Source organism: Furipterus horrens, unplaced genomic scaffold (assembly GCF_987537825.1).
Source record: "Furipterus horrens unplaced genomic scaffold, mFurHor1.1.pri manual_scaffold_2, whole genome shotgun sequence".
NCBI classification, from domain to species: domain Eukaryota; kingdom Metazoa; phylum Chordata; class Mammalia; order Chiroptera; family Furipteridae; genus Furipterus; species Furipterus horrens.
Genome location: NW_028327172.1, coordinates 145,590,773 through 145,614,026, shown reverse-complemented (window position 1 = coordinate 145,614,026; position 23,254 = coordinate 145,590,773). Strand labels below are relative to the sequence as shown.

Below are 23,254 nucleotides of genomic sequence, written 5' to 3'. Positions count from 1 at the left end.
CAACTGAACTGGAGTCTGCACAATCCTTCCCCATGTGAGAAGACCACCCTACCCTCCGCACCCCCACTCTTATTAGGAATTTCTGGACCCAAGGGTAGGTAAGATGATGACCATGTCCAGCTCGAAGCAGCTAGAGGAGCTCGAGACCTTCGCCCATGTCCTTTATAAGATTATAAAGGGTCTTAAGTCTGAGAGAGAGGGATTTTTTTTATTGTTAAAATAATTAATCATTTATTTATTTAAAAAAGAAGAATATATGAAAGGGTGAAGCGGGAGAGCTTGTATGTACGACCCATGGGCATGGACTTGGGGGGGGTTGCTGGGGGATGGGGGTGCTGGATAGAGGGAAGCAAAGGGGAAAAAGTTGGAACTATTGTAACAATATAATGAATAAAATATAGTTTAAAAAATGGAAAAAAAAAGATTCTCACCCAAGAACATTTTTTCATTGCTCTTAGAGAGATAGGAAAGGAGAAAGAGGAAGAGAAAGAGAGAGAGAGACACATGATGTGAGAGAAACATCAACTGATTGCTTTCTCATATGCACCCTGACCAGGGATTGAACCTGCAACCCAGGGATGTGCCCTGACCAGGTTTAGTCTGTGGGACAGTGCTCCAAACAACTGAGCAATACTAGACAGAGCCATCTGTAATAACATTCCCATGTGCATGTGACAATTGTCCTTTCCACAATGGATATATGTCAGTGCCATCATATTTAAATTATTTTTTCTTCAGAAACTTCATAAATATGAACACATTTTTAAATGTTTTACTGGTGATTTTTAAGTGCTCTATTTGTTATATCTTGTGGGGAAAATGGTGACTTTACAAATGTTTTAGAGCCTTGTTTCAAAATGCAATTGAAAGCAATTCCTTACAGTGAGGATCGAAAATATATATATTTGATGCACTTTAAAAAGTTAGAAATAACATTAGGAAGTATTATTTGATGTAATATAAATTTCAATTAAAATGCATATATTACAAAGGGGATATATATTTTTTAAATTAAGAATATAATTCTGTAGTATTTAGAGTGGTTTTAAAAATGCCAATGACTTTTAACTTCCATTTAAACTTTGATTTAAAGCTAAAATATGGGATGAATGATGAGGACATTAGGCTATATGAAATGAGCCAGTCACTAAAAGACAAATACTGTATGATTCCACTCTAGGTACCTACAGTTTTCAAATGTATAAAAATGTATAAAAACAAAAGTAGGATGATGGCTGTTGGGGGCTGGGTTGTGGAGAGAATGGAGGGTTATTGTTTAACCCAGAACAGATATATAATTTTTCAAGGTAAAAAGTTCTGGAGATGGACAGTGGCGTTGGCTACACAACAATGTGAATATACTTAATGCCAATGAACCGTACAGTTAAATATGATAAATTTTATGTTATCTTTTACCACAGTTAAAAATGTAACAAATGCAAAAAAGTAAAAAAGGAAAATTTCAGAAGCATCACCACTATATGATCCTGAGGAATACAATTGATATTGAGCTAAAAATAAATATTTAAACATGACTTGTATGGAACTCCTTTCCTGTACATGAATGACATTTTCCCATTGAGAGGTGGAGTCTGTTCTTATTCTCTCTTTGAATCTAGACTAGATTTTAATATTTGCATGATCATTAGGAAGAGCTAGGAGTGACATTCTGGAACTTCTGAAGCTAATTCATAAAAACTCTTGCTAATTTTCCTGAGGCTCTTGAAATACTTGCTCTTGGAGCATTCACTTGAAAAAAGCCAATCCCATGCAAGATATCTGACTACCCTTTGACAACCATGTTATTGAAAGCCAAGTCCATATTGAATGACCTAGAAGAGCAGATTCCATGTTAAGACAGACAGAGAAACCAAAGAGTACAAAGTGGCAATCATGGAGGGTACAAGGACATCTTGGAAATGATCTCCAGTCCCATCCATAATCGTGTGACATATGTGATTAGAGACAAACTGCCTACCTGATTCCTTCTTGACTCACTGACCCAAACAATAACAAGCAAAATGAAACTTGTCTAGGTCACTAACTCTTGAGGTCATTTGTTATGTAGCAAATGCTAACTGCAACAGTTAGCCTGTATGGTATGAAGGGTCCATATGAATGCTTACCAGTAAGATATATGAAAAAAAAAAATTGGATTTACTTAGATACATGCTCATATTTTAAAATTATATACTTGGTTTTATACATGACTTTTAAAAAATCACTTGAATTAAAGCTTGACTAAAGAAAACCAATGTAGCTCATCAAGTTCTCTTTCTCCAATGCAATATAAACGATAAAATTATTAATTAACCTAGTATTTATTTAAAGTGCTAATTTTTAGCTTCATCTATAAAACCAACCATTTTTTAGAAAAAGGAATGGAAACAATAATGAAAATCAATGAAGAAATGTAGACTGCTAGTTAAGAGTTGGACAATATTAATCCTGACTCCACACACAATTCGATACAATGACATGATGGAAAATTTTTGTAGCATGATTTGCTATAGATCTGTTGCAGTTTTTAGTATGGGAGTAAAGAGAATGAGAGGACTGCCATCTGGATATTTTCATAGAGGAGTTGGAAAAATGTTTTGACTATTTTGAGTCTACTCTGGTGCATAAAAAGAACATTTCTTCTCGGTTATTAGTGCCAACATGTTTCTCCACTAATAAAGACAGCCAGTGTGGGCAAGGGACAGGGGTGTTAAGGGAGTGGATGGATTGAGCAAGAAGGAAAAAGGACTCATGGACGTAGACAACAGTGTGGTGATTGCTGGGGGTGAGGGGGTATAAAGGGACTAAATGCTAATGGGAAAAAATACAATAAAAATTACATCAAAAGGAAAAAAAATAAAGTGAAAATCTTTGCTGAATTGGTAGCATTAGAAAAGACAAATACACTTACCACAGTAAGCTTCATCTGACCTATCAGAGCAGTCAGGTTTATAGTCACAGACAAGGTGGGATGCAATACACTTGTTGTGGCACAAAATATCAGTGGCTTCTGGGCAAGTCTCAGAACTCTCTCCCACTGGGGGAAAAATAGAATAACAAATAAAAGTGTTATTTTGTAATTTTTATTAAATTTGAATAGTTCTTTCAATCATTTTATAGATTTCACACTATTAAATAAATGATTTTAACAGTTGTCCAAGGTAGATGTGTAAACTACTGCCGCTCTCTCAGTCCTACATCCATTGTTCAGTAAGTTGTATAAATTGTACTTTCAGAATAATGTTTAATCAGTAAAGGGCTGACCATTAGCTTTTCTATAAACTGAAATTTCTAATTCAAGTCATTAGAGATCTTTTGGTTTTGGAACCAGCCTCGTTTTCCATTCTCACTTTCTGCAACTCTTCTCATAAGCATCTGCAACTGAAGGTTTCACAAATATGCCATTTGTTCTTCATTTGTTCTTCATATGCTGCTTCCTTTGCTTATACTGACAAATTCCCTCTTGTGCTCTTGGTGGTGTGTTCAACCTCAGTACTCAAGGAAGCAACTTTCTCTCTTCCATTGTCTTGCCTTTCTCTTTATCATCTGAGTCCTAGGTTGGACCCTCCCTGTTTGATGTCACTGAAGACCACTTTTATTTCTATGTTAAATACTCAGCACTTCTTATAAGAGCTGTTTACATGTCTATCTATTCCTCCAGACTCCAAGCCCCTTAGCAGGAGGAGTTTTTGCTGTGTTCTCTTGGGCCTAACATGGCACCTGCTATGTATCATAGTTTGTGCTTAATAAATGTTGGTTATAATAATTGAAGGGATAATGGTTTAATCTAAGGGGAACTAAGAAATGTGAATTGACATAGGATTTTTAAAGCTAGTCATATATTTGAATTCCATTGAACTGATATAAAAGCCAATGATAATTCTTCACAGCTTCAAAGTGATATACAGTAAAGGCGTAAAACTATTTTTATCAAATTCAGCAAATTAAATAAAGGTCGGGAATTCTTTTGATACATAGACTATAAGTTCAGGCTGCTGTACCCAAGGTGGTGGTAAGTTACTCAAGTTTAGGTAGTATTTCCATGAAGAAAGATTGTGAAACTCCATAGATTTGATAAATGTGCATTTCCATAGCCTTTGATTCATCCACACACAAAATAGCAAAACCTGAATAATCCGCAGAAATGATTTACCAATAACATAGAGTTCAAATATGAAGACTGAAGAAAAATTATCTAAGACAACAGCAAATATTTCAACTATGGGCATCATTAAGATGAAGAATTCAAGGTCATGTTCATTGAGTGGTTTAGGATGTTTTCCAAATAATTATAGTTACCACTAGTGAGAATTTACAGTTATCCAGAGCAATATGTAGATACTACTTAGTATGCAAGTCTATGCATTGGAGATTATTTAATTTTTTGATGCTATAGGCCCTGATTCACTTTCCTTTGTTCTTCTCTGGGCATCATATTTACTGTCATGATTTCATCTACCAACTAGGGGCTAATGACCCAATAGCTACATCCCAGTCTGTAACTTTTATTTAGTTTAGATATTTATAATACATTTTCTATCAGACTTCTCTACAACATACTAGACACACTAAACATGACCAAAAACACACACACTTTCTTTCTTTTATTTACTTATTTTTTTGGCTCCTACTTTATCTTTTCCTACTTCCTGCCTCAGAATAAGCCTCACAGTACCCATCTATGTGTGGTCTACAGGTGCATATTTTTTTAACCTAAGTTTGCCTTTATTCATGTTTTTATGTCCTCATCCCTTCTCATTCACATGGAGAAGATGGCTGGCTATTTACAACATATACTCAAATTTTTATAGTGTGCAGTTGCTCCTGGGTAGTGACTGTTCATCCAGATACTCTATTTCTCAGCTACATTTGCAACTCGGTGGGGCCATCAGCTTGTGTTCTCACTGATGGTATATGAGTGGATATATACTACTTCCAGGTGAGACCATACAAACTTACACACACTGTTCATCATGCTCTTTTCCTTTCCTGGTTGGATAGGAACATGAAGATCACTAAGGTGGACCTTAAAGGCCACAATCGAAGATCTGCTTGTGTCCCTGAATAAATGCCTGAAAAAAGCTGCCACACTAATTTGCTCATCTGACAACCACTGTAATGTCAATAAGAGGTAAACTTCTTGAATTGTGATGTATTTTTAGCCCAACTTGGTTTAACAATATCCTAGTCTAATACAACCAGATTGTGATGATGAAGATAATGATGGTGGTGGTGGTGGTGATTTCGACTCTTACAGAGAATTCATTACATGTCTCATTATACTTAAACCTATTACAAATATTGACTCACTGAATTCTCAAGACAGCTTCAACAAGTAAGTACTATAATTTTTCTTCTTTAAATTACCAAAGTTCACATAGCTTCCAAACAGCAAAGCCAGAATTCATGTTTTGAGTACAGTCTTAATTTTTAACCAGTAAATCCCAAACCTTTTCTCCTCCTGCTCAAATATACAATCCTATAATATACAAGTTAAGTATTGTATTTTCCAATGTGTATTATCCATTCAGCTCTCTTGGTTACCTGGGTAATCTCAATTATAGCAGACGGTACTGAAATATAGCACCATGATGCATTTTCTGTTGGATTTATCAATTACATAGAGGACAAACTAAACATGATTCTTTGAAAAAATATGGAAGACTCCTAAAAGGAAGTAGCTGTATTATATTTATTGCTCTATCCCTAAAACACAGCACAGAGCCCAGACTCCTTCCAGGTGATTCAATAATATTTGCTGAACTGTGTTTAAAACTGGTAAAGCTGACAAGACTTTACCACTGCCATCAGAATAGTTAGCTATTTAAACTTAAGATGAACTAAAAGCATGCTATGAGTACTGAGATTTGCATTTAACAAATTTAAAATACATTGGGAAAAATTATTCCTACAAAACCTTGGAGTTAAAAATAATTATAAAAAACTATTAATTACTGAAAACTGCTCAGAGGGTAAATGGGCTGTGTGGTGATTATTGTCACTGCCTTAAGATAATTTCCAAGATGTAATATATCCTGTGATTTGGATAGTCTATATAAACACAGCTAATGTTGTAACTTATTTGTCTGTACACAAGTAGGCTGATGGTGTGTGATGACAGGAAGCAGAAAGTAAAGACAATCTAAAGAAAAGTGGGCCAAGGAAGCATAGAATATTACGATAACGAAGGTTCTTTTTTGAGGAACACAGATTTGGTACGAGACATAAATTTGTAAGGGAAGGGGAAAAAATCATTCAAGTAAATTGGAATCATCATTAACAATTGGCCCGAATATATTAAATATTTGTCTACATGATAAATTCGTGAAGAAGACCCATGATGGATGGAACATGTCATGTTTAGACCTAATTAAAATTTTCTAATTGCTATATTAAGAGGAGAATGTGCATTTTGCTCCAGGTTTATCTCCATCCCCTGGAGTGAGATGTAAGAGGACAGTTGTACAGTAGAGCACCGATGTCATATAATCTGAGAGGAGATGGCAAAGGAGGCAGATTCAATAGCTTATTTAGCTTTTGTCTTAGAATACTATTGCTTGTTCCTGTGCTAAGGTAACTTCTGCATAGAATTTATATTGAAGCACTTGCTGATTGGTTTAAAATACCAACACATGATAAATTATGTAATAAATAGTTGATTTATTTTGACCAAATTGAAAACAATTTTTTAATAATACCAAGTCAGCAATTACTGTGTTCATTAATTTTTTCCTCTTAAAACCACTATGCATTATGGAATAATAGAATAATAATCACTAAACTGATAGTCAATAAGTCTTATTTCTGTTTCTATGTTTGTAAAACCCCCAAATAACTTAAAATAAAATTATTCAAACACTGTGGATTGCTAAGGTCTTTCCCCTCCAAAATTCTATAAAATATTATCCAAAAACACTTTAGTAAATTCAATGATATTTTTCTGGTTGTTTCTTTAAAATATAAATATAATTATAAAAATGTGGTAACAAGTAATCTCTGATTATCATTTTCAGCTATCCAAAACCTCCACAATCACATTTCTTTTATGAGATAATGTATAAGGTCAAAATTCTATTGAAGTTGTTGGACATTAAAGAGTTAAAAATTACTCTTGTAGACTCTCTCTAGCTATAGGTATCCCTATTCCAGCATGTATGTTTTCTTTTTTTTTTAATGTTTTTTATTGATTATATTGTTACAACAGTTCCAATTTTCTCCCCCTTGCTCCCCTCCACCCAGCACCCCCCTCCCCCAGCAATCTCCCCCAAGTCCATACCCCTGGTTCGTAAAAATTAACTATCCCCCCCCCTCTCAAATATTAGGACCCTTTGTAATCTTGTAAAGGACAATGGGCGAAGGTGAATAACTCAAGAATTACATAAAGCCTGAGAGTTTACTAGCACTGATTTTATAGAAATAAGATGTGTCATGACTGGAGAAAACCAAACCATTAACACTTTTTTGGTATAAAATACATAAAATATACAGGCAAAGAACTTAGGTTGAGAACATGGAGAGTTAGGCAGTAATGATTGAATTAGAGACCTATTTCTGACATGTACATACCCCTCAGGGTGGGTTATGAATCTTCTGTTTAATGTGTGAGAACATACCACATGTATAAAATACATGGTCAGTTAGTGTTATAAAATAAGTGCTGTTATGTGCAGCCTGCATTCATGTTAAAAATAAACACAAGATGAATGTGTTTCCTGGTTCAAGGTGATTGCTTACTCTATGGCTTAATACACCTCTAACATGCAAGAGTCTGGAGTGAACAACCCAGTTTGTAGATGCAGTCCCACCCCCACCTCCATCCTCATCTCTCAGCTACCCCTGCAACTCAGGGTACGCGTAACAGCAGTGTAGTTCATCTATGGAGGATAGAACTTGGGGAAAGGCCTGCAAGCTGGCTTGGAGTGACATAATCAGAGAAATCTCCAATCCCAGATTTAGACATGGAAGCACAGGCTCTGAATGGGAATGTCCTTTTAGCTCTTGACAGACAACCTGCTAAGTGGGAAGGAGTGTAGCATGAGGAGGAACATAATGGAACCATCTAATGCTCATTACCAAGAATCTCAAGGTGGTACTACACAGCTGATTAATCTCAAGATAGACAATTGATTAAGATAAGCCAACAGAATTATTTCCTTTGATATTGAATGTTGTACCAAGACACACAAAAATGGCAGGGTTAGGGGGCCCAGGTGTCTAATGGGCATTTCACTGAAACAAATTCCCATGAGTTCCTGTTGATTAGTTCCTTGGAGCTTATTTTTCCCAAGGATGGCTTGCACAATTGTTTCTTCAATTATCTGACCCATCCCAGAATCTTTAAGAAAAAATGACCTTGACTTATTTAAGGTTGAAAAAGTTGGTTTCCAGTACATGCACTAAAAGGATATACTCTGTTAACTCCACCTATTAGTGATCTAAATTGACCCCACTCTAGAATTAAGAGAGCTACAATAATAATCAATAACGAGTATAATAAACAAAAACAATCTCACCCATGTTCAAGGAAATACATAGCCTTTCTAAAAATATAAGGCTCTTGAACCTCTTTTATGTTGGTCCTGTTAATGGACTTAAATGGAGAATAAGAGATTTTAAACAATCTGACTTAGACTTTTTAATTAGTCCAACTTATTTACTATCTATGTAGTAAGGTCACTGCAGGACACTGTTACATAATTTTCAATTTATGTGCAAATTTCAAGGTCAAACTATGATCAAGTTATATTTTTCTGCATAAACACCAATAATCACAATATATTATCTTTGATCTTTTCCATTGAACTCTTTTATATTTGTATAAAAATTAATCTGCACACTGTATTTTCAATGAGTACTTCATTCAAATCTTCAGAATTTAATAAATTTACTATGTTGAAAGGTTATTATTGAAAGTGGGACTTGGGATAAATATATAGATGTACTTTACAAATACATACAATAAAGAAAATTTAAAATATTTTTAAACAAAACCTTAAAATCTCCCTGAGTAAAATCTGTATCATTTTGTATGGTCTGGTTAAATTAATTAATCTTTTCTAGGCACAGATTACACATCTGATAAATGGAGATAGTAAAGTTTCTAGATGAATAATAGAATTGTGTAAACATTAAATGAGAAAATCTATGTTTAGTTTTCAGTACATACTTGACAGTACATGTTCAATTAATGCTAATTTTTCCCAATTTTTAACAATCTTGACTGCTTTCCCCTCAGAATTTTAGGTTCTCTATCTATAAAATGGATTCTTATAATATTTAGCTATGATAAAATATATGAAGCTGGTAAGACTCCCTTATTTATGAAAGTTCTAGTTCTTCTTGCATCCATCCTAGGTCAGCATTCTTTCTACAGAAAAATATGGCTTTGAGGAAACATTAATAATATTTTATATTATCCTTTACTTCTTAAATATGGTTAGAAAATACCAGTATTAATAAATAATATTAATTATTGACTTACAATGCGCTTGATACTTGTTTAAGCACTTTGCAATGGTTAAATCAATAGACTTTAACAATAATTCAGTTGTATAGAGTGGTGAAGTACCTTTTCCCAGATCACACAGCTGAGAAATAGTGAGGTTAACATTTAAGCTGTCATTATATAGCCTCTAAGATATTGCTTTCCAGTCAAACTGGCAATGAAAGAAAGTAATTAAAGTGTGTGTTCAATACTTTTAAAGAAATTTGAAAATGGTTAAAAGATTTAAAACTAGAGGTTTTAGAATATTTTTAGATTAGAAACATCTGGAAACTCATTAGATTCACTGTCAAACTTAATATAATAGTTAAGTTGCTTAATAGGTTGTAAAAATTATTTTATTTTAATTGTATTTTATTGTTTATGCTAGTACAGTTGGCCCCATATTTTCCCTTTTTGCCCACCTTCACCTAGGACCTCCCCCACCGCCCCCCGCAAGTATTTCCTACACTGTTGTCCATGTCCATGGGTCATGCATATATGTTATTTGGCTAATCCCTTCACCTTCTTTCATCCAGGTAAAGATATTATTTTAAAGAATCTCACATTATGTCCTAAAGAATAAAGCAGGATTGTTATCTTGGGAGAAGATATATATTTTAAGTGGCTAAACATTAAAAAATGATGGCATAATCTTCTAAAGTACATATTATAGAATGTTCCAAAACACCTTTATGTTAATAACATATTTTACATTTTAAATACTATGGATATAAAATCATTTTTTACTTCCATTTTTGGCAGTATGAGATTTAAGTCACTTCATCTGAGAGGAAATTTTGTATCTACAATATGTTATAAAATATTAAAATGTATTTTAAATTCAAGACTAGTTAAGCTGGAAATGAAATAAATTCAGCCAAAAGAAAATTTCTGTTGAAATCTTCAGATAATTTCACTGGAGTAGGGCCCAACCAGTGAACATATTTTATTGGTGGCTTCCACACAAAACTGAAACCAACAGACCAACCTGCTGCATTAAAGTGAAAGATAAATAAGCCTGCCTCTCAGAAGTGGGGAGAAATAAAACATATATTACATGAAACTAAAATTTATACAAAATAATAAAAGGCTAATAAGAACCAGGACACTCCTGAGAAAGAAGATCAAAATCAAGAGACTATACACTTTAGATAACAAAATTTATCTAAACATGTTGGTAAATCATAATGAATAAAGTGGTGTAAAATGGTAAAGACATAGACTAATGCACCATAGAAACATAATGGAAGATTTAGAATGGAATCTCACCTGTTTAGAAATTAGATATTTGGCAGAATTGGCATGTACATTGGACAGAGAAGAATGAACTAATCTTACACCAGCAAACTTCAGGGTGAGTTAAGGCTACATCAGAGAGGATATAAAGATTTGACAAGGGGGGATAAAAGCATATAGTTTCAAATAAATTAATTTCTAGCTCTCCATTTCTAAATATGAAGCTTCTTAAAATTGATGAGCCTGAGAACGCATCTATGATCATTCTGGTTCTACTTTGCACATTCCCTTCCACAACCATACTCCATACTTCCTAAAAGACGGAGTTTTGCATCTTTCTCTCTATTTGACATTCAAAAAAATATATGGGCAAGTTGTGGCAGTGGCTTATTTAAAGTTTCATACCTTTAATTACTTGACTATTTTCAAAGAATGATTTATCCCGGTAGAGAGCTTTATGAGATTGAAGTAAAAAATAGCATGAAACAATTTATCATACACTGTTATTTACTACCAACACATTTATCACTAAAAATAAAGCAGTTTTTTTTTAAATTAAGAAAGCTGAAGATATAAGTACAAGTGTAAGTAAGTGTGGTATTTTAAATTCTCAACACAGATGTCTTTGGAAGTCTGAAACAAATGATCATTACTCATAGGGAGAGGTAGGGAAGCATATACATCATTAGAAACATGACAGTAGCTGGTGTACTCTTAGGAACTACAAGTTAAATGTTCATTTCCATACCTCAGGAAATGGATGCCCTGCAATGACATCATTGTACTTGATGAATGAATATGATGGCTGAAGCCATTGTTCAACAGATCATATAAAATTTATGGTAGATTAACAACAACAACAAAAAAGCTATGCCTTAGAGCAAAGAAAATTATGTTACTCCTGCAATTATGATAAGGAAGGAAGAGATTGTTGAGTTTGGGCAGTTTTACACAAGTATATTTCAATTTACAATAAATAGAAATGGGGTATACTTATAAATGCTTATATATTTATATTTACATATATATTTATATTTTCTGATGTAGCTGCTCAGTGACAAAGCAAAGGGTGACCTTATCGTTCATATTCATCTCTATACTAATTTTAAAGATATTGGCTTAAAACTTAACAGCACAAAAACACATAAGCAACCAAATTAAAAAATGGACAAAGGACTTGGATATATATTTCTTCAAAGAATATATACAAATGGTCCATAAACACATGAAAAGATGCTTATCATCACTAATGCAAATTAGAGCAATAGAAATCAAAACCAAATGAGATACCACCTTACACCCATTAGGATGGCTACTGTATAACAGCAACAATAATAAAAATTAAAACAAACAAACAAAAACAGAAAAGTTCTGGTGAGGAAGTGAGAAATTGGAAAGCCCTAAAAAACTTAAAAAAGAATTATCATAAGATGGAGCAATTCTAATTTGGCACATATACCAGTAAGAATTGACAGCATGAACTCAACAGATATTTATACCCCTCTGTTCATGGCAATATTATTTATAAGAGTCAAAAGGTGGAAGTCACCCAAGTGTCCTTTGGCAGATGGATGCATAAACCAAATGTGGTCTATACATATAATGAAGTATTATTCAGCCTTGAAAGAGATTCTTATGTAGGTTACGATATAGATGAAGCTAGAGGATATTGTGCTAAATGAAGTAAACCAGCCACAGAAGGACAAATACTTTATGACTCCACTTAGATATCTAGAATAGTCAAATTCATAGACATAGAGAGTAAAATGGTGGTTGCCAGGGGTTAGGGGTAGGAGGAAATGAGATGTTATAGCTAGATGAGTACAGAGTTTCAATTTTGCAAGATGAAAAGAGTTCTTGGATGGATATTGGTGATGATTGCACAACAACGTAAATGTACATAATGCTATTGAACTGTACACTTAAAAATGATTGAGATGCTAAATTTCATGTTCTGTGAATTTTACAACAATTAAAAAATGTGTGTGTGTATATATATATATATATATATATATATGTATATTTGCTGATTGTTTACTGAGTGTTAGGCACTGTTCTAGAAAAAGGTGTTATAGCATAGCTTGATTTTATTTTCTACTTAAATTTGGAAAAATTTTATTTTTTATTTTATTGTTTAAAGAATATATTTATTTATTTTAGAGAGAGGGGAAGGGAGGGAAAAAGACAGGGAGTGAAACAGCAATCTGTGAGAGAAACATCAATTGGTGGCCTCTTGTAACTGGAATGGAACTGGTAAACTTTTGCTTTGTGGGACAACACACAACAAACTAAGTCACACTGGTCAGGGCATGGAAATATTTTTATTGATCACAAGCTCTGAATGTTAAAATACTTAGCCTTGATTTGCATAGAGTGTAGGGCACTGTCATTAAAATGGCAAATATCATTTTCTAGAAAATTAAACTTGCATATATTTTAAAAAGACTTAAGGAATATGGGATATTTACATTCAGCAATTATTGAATTTAGAAATAGGATAGCTGTCATGGGATGCATATTTACACATTTATTTGAATTTTAAAAATAAAGATATACTTATATTGATGAAAACTAGTCTGTTTTAATCAACTGATTAACTGTGTTTGCTAAACAGTACACATGGCAGACATTTTCAAAACAATAAGTGAACTAAATATATACCTCCAAAGTTTTGATATAAATACACTTATTTGATTAAAAATAACTGATAGTTAAAGTTATTCATATTTCAAAATTTTTATATCTTTATGACACTTTGTATAGAATAAGTTGGAGATCACTTTAATTTTACACCAAAAACACAAATTTAAAATAATGTTTGATATGTATTATAAGGGCTCAAATAATAAAGGACACATCAGAATTGTCTGAAGCTTTAAAAATTATGGGTGCCTAGATTTCACACCCAGAGATAATGATTTAAATGGTCTGGAATGGGGCCTGGGCAGAGATATTATTTTAAGCTCCTCAAGAGATGTTGATGTGCATCCAGGGTTGAGAACTACAATCAGTGATGCATTTCACAATTAAAAGTAAACATAGGTTTCTTTTTCTTTCTTTTCTTTTATTTTTTTATGAGAGAAAAAATGAGGAAAGGAGAGACTGGAAGAGGAGCAGAAGGAAGAAAAACAGTTTTTGCCTCCTCAGAGAAATATATTTGTCATAGCAGTCTGTGGGTAACATTAGTGTCAGAACCAATGAGAAAAGAGGGTATAAAATTGGGCAGGGAGTGGGTTGATTTCTGGAAATGGACTTTCCTGGATTCTGGAAATACATTTTTTTCAGATTTAAACATTGAGGCATGGTTCATCCCTTGTTGAAGGCCTCCATATGCCTTACCAAGCATACATTTTCATGGTTTCTTGTGGACATTTCATAGCTTATTGGGCAATTACATTCAAAGCCCAAAGAAATCTGTATTCCACTTAAGTTCATTTCAATGTGCTTACAATAGTTAGTAACTATTGAGATAACTTTCAATCAATGACTCAATTTATAAAAATATATCTAGGCACAAAATAATGCACATTAAAGATGATCTAGAAACTTATTAATGTGTAAAAATCAATTACAAATAATAAAATTATTAATTTCTTAATATTTTAATTCTTTTAATTTTATCAAAGCACTCATTTAGCTTTAGTATAGATTAAAATAACCTTTTAATACTTTGAACTATTCTTATATTTAAAGCAATAAAGAAAATGAAGACATCCCCCTGCCAAATGAATTCCTATGAGTCCTTGATAATCAAGATAATCATTTACTTTCATATTTTAGCTTACACCAGAATGAGACAATTAAGAGAATTCTAATTAACTATTAAGAAACACAACTAAGAACTTCTGGCCAAGATGGAGGCTTAGACTGACATGCTCAGTCTCTCTCTACAACTAGAAAGGAATACAACTACCTCAAAACAAAAAATAACTAGAAATTCCAGAAAATAAAACTACACGGAAGCTCAACATACGAAGTTATAAACCAGCGGTGCTCGGCAGGCAGGTAGGAAGAGCGAAAGCGGGTGGCGCTGTTTGTGGAAGCACCAGGGACAGCGGCAGGGAGAGCAATTCTGGCTGCAGTTGAGCCCCAGCAGCTCATGACCCCAACGCTGGGAAAGGCAGCCCCCGCATTGCCTCGGACAGTGAGGCCCAAAGGGCAGGAGGATGGATCCCGGTTTCCCAGCAGAGAATAATGGCAGGAATCCATCTTGGACCCCTGCCCCCACACAAAGCACCACAGCGCAGTGAAAAAGGTTGCAGGTCGCCGCCAGTCCCTGGGTTGTGACGAGTACACAGGCTCCACCCCCTATAGCCGGCAAAGCAAAATGCAAATCTGTCAAAATGAGGCAGACAACTATAGAAATCCTGGTGACGCAGCTCACCAGGCAACAGATGAAGAATCTGACAGATGAACAAATAAGAAACCTGTCAGAGGCTCAGTTCAGAGCTATTGTTATAAGGTGGCTTAAAGAATTAACAAAAGATTTGGAAAAAGCAGAGAAAGAATTAAAAACCACTCATACTGAAAAGAACAAAAACACATATGAGACAAGTGGTAGGGAAATAAAATCCAGAGATCAAATCAACAAACCGGAACATAGGGAAGGAACAAACAGTCAACCAGTGCGGAAAGAGGAAACAGAAAGGCAAGGAAAGTGAGAAGAGGATCAGAAACCTCTGGGACAGCTATAAGAGATCGAACATAAGAATTATAGGATTGCCAGAGGGTGAAGAAGAAGAACTAGAAATTAAAAAATTAAGTGAAAATATAATAAAGCAGAACTTCCCAAACTTGGGGAAGGAAATAGACTTACAGGTCCAGGAAGCACAGAGAGTTCCAGAAAAACTGGACCCAGGGAGAACCACTCCAAGGCACATTATAATCAAATTGTCAAAAGTTAGAGATAAAGAAAGAATCTTAAAAGAAGCAAGAGAGAAGAAAAGAATCATGTACAAAGGGGTCCCAATTAGACTATCAGCTAACTTCTTAAGGGAGACCCTGCAGGCAAGAAGGGACTGGCAAGAAATATTCAAAGTAATGAAAATACAAAACCTACAGCCATGAATACTCTATCCAGAGAAATTGTCATTCAGAATACAAGGGCAGAGAAAGTGCTTCCAGGACAAAATAAAACCGAAAGAGTTCATTAGATCCAAACCACTATTATATGAGATGTTAAAGGGACTGGTTTAGAAAAAGAAGGATCAAAACTATGAACATTAAAATGAAAACTGCATCACAAGAACCAACAACAGAAGCTAGGGAATTAAAAAAACAAAGGCAAAATAAATAGGCAATGAGAGTGGAAAAAGAACTATAGGTATGGGGAACATATTGGGGGGAGGTCAGCAGGGAGGGGGAAGGGGGTAAGAGAGGGAGATGGTACAGGAATTAAGAAGCATAGTAGGAGGGAATGGAATAGACAGAGAGAGGTTGAGAAGAACTACATGCACAACCAATGGACATGGACTAAAAGGGGGGGACAACTGGAGGGAGTGGGGCCACCGGGTAGAGGGGAGCAGAGGGAAGGGAAATTGGCACAGCTGTAACTGTATAATCAATAAAATGTATTTAAAAAAAAGAAACACAACTAAAATTAATTCAGGGTGTTCTCTCAATGCAATGGACAACAGAATAAAACAGAAAATAGTAGATAACAATACTAAGAAAGTGAAATGTGCCAACTTTTAAAAAATCTCAAAACAACAGTATAGTGAATTATTTTGGTAAAGGACTTGAAAAGAAGGAACAAGCAAAAATATAAAGCATTATTAATGTTAGGTAAAATCTAACATTGATGAAGAAGTATGTATGGTTCAAGGACTTTTAAATATTAGCATTATAATGTAAAGATGAAAAATATGAAGACTATTGAATCTCAGGGTGTTTATTAAGCTTACTGTAAAGGCAACCTATAAAGTAAAACCTTGATTATATTTAATTAAAAATTAGATTAAATGCTTTTTATAAAAATATAAAAAAATTAAAAGCAAGAAAGACATATTTACATATTATAACAGAGACTTATATAATTAGTAAAGAAAGAGCATGTCCAAATCAATATAAGAAAGCAATTATCTCAACAGAACTTTTTGGCAAGGAAATAAATGGGTTATTCTCAAAAAAAAAGAAAAGAAAAGAAAGAAAGAAAGGAAGAACGAAAGAAAGAAATGTGAATGACCAATAACAAACATACTGGTTAAAAAAAATTTTAACCTCATTTTTAATCATAGATGTAAGTTAAAACACTATCATTTCACCAACTAAATTAGGAAAATTTCCTTGTAAAAATTTAATGAAACCAGTGTTGGTGAAATATATAAATAGATAATTTACCTAAATTAAAAAGGAAAAGTGACCTTGATTGAAATATGAGTGTTAGGAAAGGTTTAAGATGATGAAATATGGAAATATGGAAAGATGCTCAAAAATTGAGGAGAACTAAGGAATTAGTAACCTTAACAAAGAGCACGTGGAGAAAGAGTAAAGAACGCTGTGTAAATGGTCATCAGTGGAAATTTACATATTTATACTCATTCTTAAATGACAATGCATATTAAAGTGATAATTTGTATACTCTTCTGCTGAGAAATCGCCAAGTAGTAACTTCTAGTAGGCTATTCATTCTCTAAACAAATATCCATTTCCTTCTACCTTAGTTTTGAATAAACATTCCTAGGTTTCCTTTAATTTGGCCATGCAACAAAATTTAGGCTAATTAGTTAAAAGTTGAAATTATATGCAACAACTTAAGGAAACCTTTTAAAGTATGTGCTCTTTGCCTCTTTCCCTACCTTATTTTTTTTTTCCTCATCAGGAAGGGAGACATAATGACTAGAGTTAAATCACCCATCCTGAACTATCATCTCCCTGACAACATTTCAAATACCCATCTTCCCATCTCTATACCTCCTGCATATACTAGATCAATTCATTACTCTTTACCTATACCATTAGACTAACCATATTGGAACAATCAACTCACTTGGGGATATACTTGTTTGTTGGGGTTTTGTATGACTTTTTCTTGAATGAATACTATTCTAAGAATACATTTTCAATGAAACAATGGTGAACTTGTTTATCCAACTCTCTTCATCTAAAGACTCCTTTCATCCATATGGTCATCAAGGTGGTGACCTAGTAAGCATGTTTGTACATCATGTCCTTGCAATCGGATTACAATTAACTTGTTTGAGGGTGGCCATTTGACCCAAGATATGTCAGAGTCCCCTACCAGAAAATTTGGAAGTGTAAATAATCAGTTTCTGCAATAATGTATTAAAAACTCTTGAATCCTGTGGTGCAGTAGTGTTTCTGCCTGTGTGCTGAAGCAGAGAAGTCTGGTTCCATGGATAGAGGGGACTGAAATAGATATATAGAGAGGCAATTTAAAAAGATGAGGCACAGAAAGATCACACAGCTCAAGTATTCTCTTTTCCAATTCCTGGTTTTAGAACCTTCCTGAAGCTTTACTGTGTTCCTGATCTTGGGTTTCCTAAGATTCTTTGTATCCTTAAGTAAACTCCCTTTAAGTCTGATGCTATTGGCAATTAAACTGGACCTAATAAACCTAGAAATTTCCTAGAAATTATCATGAGGATGCACAAAAACTAAAACATGAAAAACTAAAACAGTTGACATAAATCTAAACGACGCTTTTTTTTTTTTTTTTTTTTGGCTGAGTTCTTTCCTGACCTTTTAATTAATAATTTAAAACTCTGTATTTCCCAACTCCTCTAAGGCAAATCTGCAGACAATTCATGTGCTCTCATCTTGCTCAAATCTTTCTAGAGCACATTCTGTATTAAATGTCATTCCCTCTTTAAAGAAGATCATGTATGTGCTGCATCTAGTTTGATCTTGGTACCCATTAGGTGTTTAATATATATTACTTTCCTTCCATTGTCTTGATTATCATGTATCCATTACATGTTTCCATAAAACATGAAGTTTGTATGCAACTGATCGAAGAGGGAATAAGGTCAATACAACAAAGAAGTTGTGCAGATTCCTACATGACCTTTCCCACTCCAATAATGTCTTGTGCCACCAAGGCACAGCAAATGAAAACTCTAAAACATCTGAGCATACCCAGCCACCTAGAACGCAGGGCTACAAAGTGTGTATTTCACCCAGAGGTCTTTGCTGTTTCTCCATATGCTTTCTCTTAGAAGTACTTGTTTGTCCTATGGTTTCTCCAATCTTTGGTCACTTTTCCTTGGTCTCCATAATTCAACAGCTCTTAAGATCTTTTATACCACCCTTCCATCAAGACTCCACCTTTTTCTTGTGTGACTATTCAAAACAAGGTTTTTCAGAAATTCATCTATACCTCTTTGGGTAGGTGTGTGTACATGTTCTATCACATGCAGTAGACATTAAAACTGCATTCTGGCTGTCGCTTAGTATTTTTGTATATGTAAATACCTGTAGATTTTATTGAAACATATTTTTTTATGTTTGAACCAATAGGATATAAATTTCTTGAGTTCCACATGTATTAATTTTAAGTACACCTATAGCTTACATATTATATATATTTGTTTCATGACTGTAAAACATATCTTTCAACTGTGAATGAAAAATAAAAATATATATCATAAGCATAAAGTGGAAATTTTATTCATAAACGCTAGTATTTATTTTGAATAAAAAAGTTAGTAAAATGTAGTTCAGTAAAAACTGAAATGCCATATTGTCACAAATTCTCTATGAAATGATCTTGTTGACCCAGATATTAAGTGTAGAAATGTTCAAATAATTGGAACAAATTCTAGTTACAAATCATATAAACTGAAGACAATGTTAGTATTAAGATTTATGGTAGCCTTCACTAGGAATATTTCAAGGGCTATTTAAAGCTTATTAAAATATATGCTGAAGTAATTATATTTATTTAATATTATGAATAAGCAAAGTTATATTATTGTGCTTGAATTATAATTAAGTATAATGTTGATTATAATATTATTTATAATTATGATATAATTACAATTACATCTTTAAATGTAGACCATTTTGACACTGAAATGCTAATTTTATGAATTTTATTGAAAGATAAAATAATATCTGATATTTTCTTGGTGTGTAATAAATAGTTGACTTAAATAAAATGTTAAAGTAATTAGATCCATTCACGGCTTTGAATTTTTAATTTAAACTAGTTGATTAAAGATATAATAAAAAACTTAATTACAGAGTCCTATTGTTTAAAATATGGGCATGGGATGAGGTTTAAGAATATAGTCTCTGATTAACAAGAAGCAAATAATTTGGCTCTAGGTCTTAATGTAGATGACAAGGCTTCTCTTTTGAGGCCTGTCTCAATTAAATCAATAAAGCAAAGTGAGGACAGTAGCTGGCAATGACTGAAAGTAGAGGGCTGCAGTCACAAGGATTCTCTTCACTTTTTGGTTCTGAATTTTGTTTAGTGTCAACTTTATTTCCCTGACCTCTTTCCCCACAAGACTGGATCCAGAGATGCTAGAAGGTCTTTATTAATGTATTTAGAGTATTAAAATCTGAAACATAAGTATACCTTTCTCTAACACTTTTACTTTTAGAAAAATAACCTTGCAAAGGATTGATATCTTGGTTGTGATTTCTTTTTGGTCATTAAGCAACCACAATCCTCACAATAAGTCCTTAAAGACAACAAATGTATTTGATTCCTTGGTTACAATGCTGGACAACCCAATGTCAAATACAATTCTACGTATATAGAGTATGAGTCTATAATAGCTCTAATTGTAAATAATATTCCTCTAAGTAATGCATGCTATGTTAGGGCCAACTAGGTCATATGACAAAATAAATAAATAACTCCCAACTTTAAAAAACATTTTTTGTCACTCACTATATGTATCTAAACAAGCTGGCAGAGGGATTTTTCCTCCACAAATTCAGGGGACTAGCCAGAAGTAGATGCACCATCTGGAAAATGAGCTGTCCCTTGTCCCACAGCAGCAGAAGGAAGACCTGAAGGGGTGTCCACCAGCTTAAAATTCTTTAACCTGGAAGCAACACAGGTTACTACTTCATAGCACATTGACCAGATCTTTTTCACATAGATTCACCTACCCAATAGGGTCTGGGGCACATGGAGAAAAAAATGGATATTTTACACACAGTAAATGTTTCTGTCACAGACAATAGGTATTAAAATTTTTTTAGTATTTGTTTATAAATCAGTGAATTGATTCACTGTTCTTCCCTTTTGATGAATAATCAAAATTTTGGAATCGATAAAAATCAGTTACCTTTTTTTGACTGGAAAGTCAAAATGACAAATTATTTTATATTAATATATGGCATATATTTTGTAAAATATGCACTTATATATGACATGTCATTAATACATAAATTTGAAAAGAAAATATAACCAGGATATATATTAATCATAGTAAATGTTTTTAAGCATGACAATACTTTCTGTTAATCAATAAAAGGTATCTTGCAGAAATGTAAGGCACTTATGTCAAATAAGTCTATTTTTCACTTGAAAAACCATCAGGCATTCACTCAGCCAATAAATAAAGTTTAATTTGTAGTACCACTTTTAATTTAAGAATATGAATTGGCTCTAAATAAAGATTATATTTAACAAGTCATGGACAATTTTTTGGCAAAAGATTTTAGCTTTAGGTATAAAAGGTGCAATGCAGTTTAATAAGAAAACCTAGAATAAAATTAGTCATATATAATTAAATTAAGAAACTACTGTGACCTGGACTGGGTTCAAGTTTTATAACATTTGTACATAAGGTTTACTTTCTTTTCCTCTTTCTCCTTACAGAAAAATTTTCTGAATCCAAAACAAAATAACTCCATAACAATGAGGATTGTTTGAACATTGAATTTAAAAAAAAAAAAAAACAGGACATACAATGTTTTAAAATATTTTAACTAGCATTACTAAAACACTCCACTGTTAGAAATACTAGCAATATATCTGTTTCCTTTCAAGAACATTTAAAATTATAAACGCACTAGATAGGGCAGGTACCGTGCAACTGCTTTTACCCCCCTGCTATTTATGGTTTTAGCAGTGTTCTGTGCCGTTATGACTAAATATGGCCAAGTTCCAGTGCTATTAAGTATCAGTAAGGAAATCAACTCGGCTGATATTATTTAATATAATCTCTCGGTATCTTAATTTTCCAGAGTTGTACTAAGAATTAAATTAAGTGTTGTCGTGATAATGATAATCACATCTAACATTTATTGAGTAATTACCATGAAGAGTTACTATTCAGAGCTCCAGGCATGTATGAGCTTGATAAATCCTCACAATTACCCTTTAAGGTCATTTTTTTTTTTTTTTTTTTTTTTTTTTTTTTTTTTTGCTACAATGAAACTTAGGCACCCAGCTGATAATATTTATTCAAGGTCACACGACAAATTAGCAGCAGACTCGGGCTTTAAACCTAGGAAGAATGATCCTACAGTCAGCTTGTTTAACCCCTGTGCTATGAAAAGATACCCCCAAAGAACAGGCATTTCTGATGACAAAGCTCTGTATGATGAGGCTTCTCTTTTTCTTTACTCTTATTTTTTTGTGCCCTGTCAAGGTGTTCCCCTCCCAGTTTATCTGCTTTGCCAGTTGCGAGGTGCAGAATGCTCTTCCTGAGATGATTGCCTGGCTTCCTATTATTTTATTTAAGCCTTTGCTCAGCTGTAATCTTCTAAAGGACAGTTTCTGACCACTCTTATCAGGTTAATAATTCTCAATCACTTTCACCTTAGTTCATTCATAGTGCCTATCACTATGCAACACAATACTACCTATCATGTTATTGTCTGCATCTGCCACCACAATGTAAATCAATGAAGGCAGGAACTTTCTCTGTCCTGAAAATTCACACATGAAGGGGGACCCAAAAAACCCCAGAATTATCTTTTGGAGGGCGGGCCCCTTGTAGTACAGGCTTCCCCTGCTAGGTGAGTGTTCTAGGAACCCATCTATATCAGTATACGAACTGGTAGTGTTATGAGAGGAAAGTTCACTGAAGCTGAACTTTTCTTTTTAAGACTCTTCAACATGTTTGCCTATTTCATGATGTGTCATTTATGAGTGCACCTGCCCACACGGTGCTGAGTGTTCAGCAGTTTTTGACCAAAAATGGTATGACCCCCTTGCTCCATCCTTCCTATTCACCTGATCTTGTCCCGAGCAACATTTTCTTTCCCAAGATGAAAAAAGTGCTCAAAGGGAAACATTTTTCCAATGTGAATGAGGTGAAACAAAGAATGGCAGAAGTACTAAAAGGCATAAAAATTGACTAGACAAAAATTGTTTTGAGCAGTGGAAAAAATGTCTCAATAGGAGTATTGCATCAAATGGAGAGTACTTTGAAGGAGACTGAAGTTTAAACATTTAAGAATAAATACACAATTTTTAATAAGTAAATTCTGGGTTTTTTTGGTCCCCCCTCGTAAAACAACGTTTGAGTAAATTATTTCTACTAATTCATTTGACTCTCTGCCTTTCTGTCTTTCTACCCGTTCACCCATCTATCCATCCATATC

The 23,254-nt window shown here is 33.7% G+C and overlaps 1 protein-coding gene across 1 annotated transcript in view; it reads right to left on the bottom strand.

Annotated features, from left to right (window-relative positions):
• MALRD1 (MAM and LDL receptor class A domain containing 1) overlaps window positions 1-23,254 on the bottom strand; it is a 622,346-nt gene that overhangs the window by 200,490 nt on the left and 398,602 nt on the right. The window contains 1 exon segment of the mRNA XM_090268028.1: window positions 2,912-3,037. Coding sequence (XP_090124154.1) covers window positions 2,912-3,037 — 126 coding nt within the window.